The sequence below is a fragment of the Carettochelys insculpta genome, chromosome 5 (genome assembly GCF_033958435.1).
Source record: "Carettochelys insculpta isolate YL-2023 chromosome 5, ASM3395843v1, whole genome shotgun sequence".
Taxonomy (NCBI): Eukaryota; Metazoa; Chordata; order Testudines; family Carettochelyidae; genus Carettochelys; species Carettochelys insculpta.
The window spans coordinates 120,357,891-120,363,966 of record NC_134141.1 but is presented as its reverse complement, the minus strand read 5'-3'; the positions used below and the strand labels follow the sequence as shown (position 1 = coordinate 120,363,966).

At 45.5% G+C, this 6,076-nt stretch overlaps 1 protein-coding gene across 2 annotated transcripts in view; it reads left to right on the top strand.

Annotated features, from left to right (window-relative positions):
• The first annotated feature begins 563 nt into the window (after positions 1–563).
• The window catches only part of PIK3C3 (phosphatidylinositol 3-kinase catalytic subunit type 3), a 143,409-nt gene continuing 137,896 nt past the window's right edge, over positions 564–6,076 (top strand). For both annotated transcript variants that reach the window (XM_074995838.1, XM_074995837.1), the window contains exons 1-3: positions 564–705; positions 3,006–3,194; positions 5,004–5,147. In XM_074995838.1, the coding sequence (XP_074851939.1) occupies positions 638–705; positions 3,006–3,194; positions 5,004–5,147 (401 nt within the window). In that variant the 5' untranslated portion in view covers positions 564–637. The remainder of the gene's footprint in view (positions 706–3,005; positions 3,195–5,003; positions 5,148–6,076) is intronic.

The window sequence follows — 6,076 nt, the reverse complement described above, 5'->3', positions numbered from 1 at the left end:
GGGGGTTTAGGGACAATATGAAATATTGTGAAACTTGTGAATAAATCACAAGAACACATGAGACATGAACACAGACCTATAACATGGAACTACGGCAGTGCTTAGGCGACTGGGCTTCGCTCCAGAGTGCACAATGGCTAGGGCCGCTGCCTCTGGGGCACGAAGCCAGGGTGTTCTGCACAGTCCTGAGCTCATAAGACCATGCGGCTTTGTGTACCAAGCGCCTGCAAGGCTGCCATGGCAACAAAGGGCAGCGCTGGATAAACCCGGCCACGATTGGACACAACAGGCAGCAGCCATCTTGGCCGCTCTGCCGCAGGAGGAGGCCATCTTGGTTGTAGTTAGGGGGAGAGACGTGGAGGCGGCCATCTTGGCGGCCATCAATGGGGGAAGCCATCTTGCTTTCCAGTCCCATCCGCACAGCCATCTTAGGGAAGACTGCGGGGGGGGCGCGGCCATCTTGGTAAAGAACTCAGGCCGGGGCTACCGCCACTCTTCCGCTTTCCGGCGCCGGCGTCCCCTAAGCAAGATGGGGGCGGAGCCTGCGGGGATTGGCGGAGCCCCTCCCGGCTGAGCGGCGCTCGTGCCCCAGTGTGAGGTGCTGAGGGAGGCTTCGGCGCGGGGTCCCGGGGCAGCCATGGGGGAGGCCGAGAAGTTCTGTTACGTCTACAGCTGCGACTTGGACATCAACGTGCAGCTCAAGATGTGAGTGAGGGGAGGGGCCGGCCGGCCGCGCTCCCTCCCCAACGCTGGGGGTGTCCACCGGTTGCGGGGGCGGGGACTTGGGGTTCGCCCCCCCCCCGGCTGGGGGAGGAGGCTCGGGGTGGTCCCAGTCTCGAAGCGCGAGGTGGGGATTTGGGGTTCGCCCCCTGGTTCGTAGCGGGGGGAGGAGATTTGGGGTTCACTCCCCTGGCTGGGGCTAGGGGTGCCCCAGGCTGGGGGTGTGGGAGGGGTTTGGGATTGCTCCTTCCGCCCCCACTGGGCATGCGGGAGAGGACTCGGGGCTGCCCTCCGGCAGGGAATGGGAGGCGGGGCTTTGGGGTTCACCCCTGGCTGGGGTTGGGGAGGGGACTCGGGGTGGTCCCAGGCTCGAAGCGCGAGGTGGGGATTTGGGGTTAACCCCTGGGTGGGGGAGGGGGCTCACGGTTTGTGTCCCCCAGACCCTGGCTGGCAGCGGGAGAAGGAATGGATCTGGATTCAGGGGTGGTAGGTGTGCGGGGGGGCATCTTGGGAAGGGAGGAGGCACAGTCTGCTGGGGGGAAGAGCTGGGTTGGGGCTCATCTCTCAGTGGTGGTGGGGAGAGGTGCGTCGGGGCCTGTCCTGTGCCTGGGCCCAACACCGGGAGGAGCAGCTGGCCTGAGCAGGGCAGAAGAGATGGAGGATTAGTTTATGGCTCCGCACCTGCAAAGGGGGCTCTGTTGATAGGGGCCTGGCTCTGGGCCTAATGGCAATGTCCCCTGTAATAGAGTTGGTGATCCCATGGGCTTGCCCTGCCCTGTGAGTCTCTTAGTTGGGGGAGTTATGTTCAGTCAAGCCAGTTTCACCTTCAGGGACTCCCTGTTGCAGGGTTGGGTGCCAGGTGCTGCTGGTGAATGTTGTCTTGTTTCCATCTGAAAACCGTAGAAACATTTCTTTGGTGCTTGGGTCTTATCATGGTTAAGCACTCTCTGAACAGGACAACTGATTATCTGAATGCTGCATAATCTCTCCAGCACATCATCAAGGATCTACAATCAATTGCTCACTTTCACAGACATCGGAAAGGAGGCCAGACTTGCTTACACACAGTGCACAAATCTGAACCACATTGTCATGACCAACTATGTACCAAACAACAGAAACACTCACCCAGGAACCAATCCCTGTAACAAGCCATGTTGCCAACTCTGTACTAACTATAGTGACACCATCATAGCACATAACCATATCAGCCCTATCACCAGGGGCTTGTTTGCATGCACATCTGCTGTTTTATAGACAGGCCAGTATCCTCAAAACACTTACACATATTCATAATTTGGCCTTGGTCTACACTAAAGAGTAGATCAAAGCAAAGCAGTTTATATCAACCTAATTTTGTCTGTGTCTATACTAGAATGTTGCTTCCATTGAAGTAAGTGGCCTGCTACATAGACCTAATTCTAGCTCCATGAGGGAAGTATCTCTTATTTCAGCATTGTAAGTGTCCATGTACACACAGCATTAGTTATGTTGGCTGTCATTTTTGTCAGTTTTGTGGTGCTTCTGGCTCAGAGCAGCAATTTGGGGCTTATAGCAGGAGCGGTGAAACTGACACTTAAGTCTGTTTTACTGCTGTGAAAATGAGCAGGCACTGGACTCAGAATTGTTACTCCATCTCCTGCTATCAGCTTGGTGCAGGGCTCACAACTGGAGTCTCCACTCCAGGGTAACAGCCCAAGCTGTGAGCCTAGGGGCTCAATTTCACAGCAGGGAGCCAACCACAAATGAAATTGGCATCCTTGTCAGTTTCATTATTCCATCTGCTGCTGTGGAGGGAGGCAGCCCTGAAACTAACAAGAATGTTAGTTGCACTGCTGGTAGGCTAACTGTTGTGAAATTGATCCCACAAGGGGTTTTGGCTGCAACTTGGATAGGTGTGAGGCTCCAGCTGTAAGGTATACAATGGTCCATTTCGCCCAGTGCAAGAAACTACTCTGCTCTCTCTAACATAGCACACATTTAATTGAATACTCTATTAAAAATATAGGCCAAATTCTTTGATGTCACTTCACTGAATTTCTAAATCCTTTTCATGTGTTTTGGTGACACCTCTCTCTGAATACTGGTAATCCACTACAATTAATGTGTGCAAGATAATGATAACCTCTGCATTTAATAATTGCAATAAAATCCTATTCCAATCCCCAATACTTTCTGTGAGGATCTGTTATTTAAAAATAAATTGGTATTTACTGCTAACACACATGAATTATGTTATTTAAAACCCTGGTTTAAATGCCACCCCCCCTTTTCTTTTAATTTAGAGGAAGTCTAGAAGGAAAACGAGAACAGAAGAGTTACAAGGCTGTTTTGGAAGACCCTATGCTGAAGTTCTCAGGATTATACCAAGAGAATTGTTCTGACTTATATGTAACTTGCCAAGTGTTTGCAGAAGGGAAACCTCTTGCTCTGCCTGTTAGGACATCCTACAAAGCTTTTAGCACTAGATGGAAGTAAGTGACGGCATTATAATTCATCATAGATATTGGGACGTTGAACAACATTAATTTATGTGTGGCTTTTCCAAACTTCCAGAATATTGTCTACAAATTACTAAAGAGAAACTCTTAATCAATACTCTGCAGATGCTTTCTTCACATTTTTGATTCGTAATGGGAAATAATCCTTCTTCCCCTTTTTATGGGAAGAAGGATTCTTTCGAAGATGGGGTTTATTTTCAAAAGAACAGTGCCTATACTGGCTTTCTTCTTTCAAAAGAAGCTCTTTTGAAATTAGAATATGCAAATGAGGCATCAAATACGCAAATTTATGCCTCATCTGCATTTTCTATTTACCTCATTTGCATACCTCTTTCGAAAGAGGAATGCAAGTGTAGATGCACCCTCAGGCCATTTCTACACAGGCCACTTCCAAAGGAAAAATTCCCAAAAATTTTCGGGAAGAAGGGGCCTCGAGAAGCCCAAGGTGGGCCCCCCCACCCCCGGGGGCTGTGCTTATACATGGCGTTCTGGAGTCTTGAAGAACAGTCTTCTGGACTCCAAATCACGTGATGTTATGCTAATGAGGCACAGGGAATTTGCATCCATGCCTCATTAGCATATTTCACTCCCTGTATTAGCATGCCACTTCTGAAGAAAGTGGCCTGTGTAGAAATGGCCTCAGTGTTTTTTATACTGTGGTATAAAATTCCAGGAATTCCAGTCAGTGATCCATCGTGCTGAGTACATTAAACACGAGCCATCAAAAGATGCTGTTTACTTCAGAGAGCTTACACCTCTAACATAACTAGAGGAGAAGGGGTTGTGAGGAGGTGAGAGAAGGAGCAAAGAAATAGCATATGCAGGAAGTTAGGCTACATTATCATAATGGGCCTTTCTGACAATAAAACATCTGCAAAAAAAAAAAAAAAGAGTAAACAGTGCCTTGATTGTCTGATAACAAGTAGTATGTTTGCATATCTGTATTTATTTATTTTGGGCTAGGAAATCCAAGTGGTATATCTCATTGTTATACATAGGAAATGTCAAAATAGTTCTCATTTACAAATCAGAACTATGTAGGGGAAACTACATCAAACAAAGCAGTTTTCATTTGCTGAGGGGGAACAGGACAGAAATCCTCATTTGTGTTCTGCATGAAATATCTCCTTCAGTGAAATACAGATATTTTAGACTTTTCTAAACTGGTGAAAAGTATTTCAGGTACCTTTATTTTGCACATACTAATATATTTTTGACGAAGTGGGTCTTTGCGCACGAAAGCTTGCGCTCCAATATATTTGTTAGTCTGTAAGGTGCTACAGGACGACTACTTCTTTTTGTGGACACAGACTAACACAGTTACCCCTCTGATAATATATCTCTGTAATTATCAATGATAAAGGAAAATTTTAAAAAGTGACGTTATGTTTTGTAATTTTTTTCTGAGAAATATCATTTCAAGTGACTTTAATTATTAGTGATTTTTGAGGCATGCATAAAGTATGTGTGTTTGTGGCTTATTTTCTGTTCAGTTGACGTTATCTTTTTAATTTCATGGCAGTATTGTAAGGGTGTTTTATTCTCATCAGCAGAGTTAAGTTGAGAACTTTCTATATGTTCTCTTGGGCTCTGGTCATACAAATGGTAACATGGTCTAAATTTATTCCTATCGCTAAGCATGTACAGGGCGAAAGTCCAAATGAACATGTACAGCCATACTTTAAAGCTCAAATATTAAGGAAAAATACTTGTATGGAGTATAACATTGGAAAAAAAAGTCTAGTATGAAGCTTATAACTAGCATTGAATCTCTCTTCTCAGCTGGAATGAATGGCTAAAATTGCCTGTGAAGTATCCTGACTTGCCCCGCAATGCGCAGGTGGCTCTGACAATATGGGATGTGTATGGGCCAGGTAAAGCAGTTCCAGTAGGGGGAACAACAGTCTCACTCTTTGGAAAATATGGGTATGTTTCTTTTCCTTGCATGATATCACAAAATAATAGTTTGAACTCCATTTGGGCACAGTAATAAGAGCCAATGGTCATATTAGGGTAGTTATGTGTTGATATAGCCGCATTGCTATAAAACAGTGCTTGCATGTGTGACTTACCGATTTATACTCATGCAAGTGATCTACCTGGGGTGTTGCAAACATGTAGCTGTTTTGGGCAAAAATCCCAAAAAGAGCAACCCAAAAGGTTGAAAGTTCATTTAAAATTTCAAGTGCTTAGACAACTTCAAATCACCATAGTCCCGCAGCTTCATATATTAGCAGCTATCTGCACTGCATATTTGTATAGGTATGGAAATATGAGCTTATACTCAACTGTGAACAAATCATCCACATTTGGCTAGCACTTGCGCTTTAAATCTTATGAAATTATGAAGCACCCATTTATCAGGAAATCAGAACTTTTTTTATTTGAAAGGATAGGAAGTGCAAAATATTTATCTATATGTTGTCAGTGTAAGGTAAACTAATCCAGGAAGAGTGGGATCGCCAGAGGTGCTTAAGGGAGCTGGACAGCCACACATGGGCTTTCAGTCATTGGAATTCTGTCACTGATTTCCTTAGGAGGAGTCTGTTAAAATTCCAGCTGAAATGCTAAGAGTCAACTTTTATGTGCAAGGAGTCAAAGTTTTGGGTATACATTAGTGAGTGTTTTTCTTCTAGCTAGACTGTGTTGTGCTCGTATTTTCAGAATCTGAGCATGGCTAAAAAGTCTTTTTGTGACAATTAGATAAGGTGCAAGAACTAATGTCTTCCATTGGACCAACTTCTGTTGATGAGGGAGATGAGCTTTTGAGCTTACTCAGGGCTGCTCTTAAGGTCTGGGAAATGTGAAGAATATCTCTTCATAAGATCCAGATTTGTTTCTCTCACCAACACAAG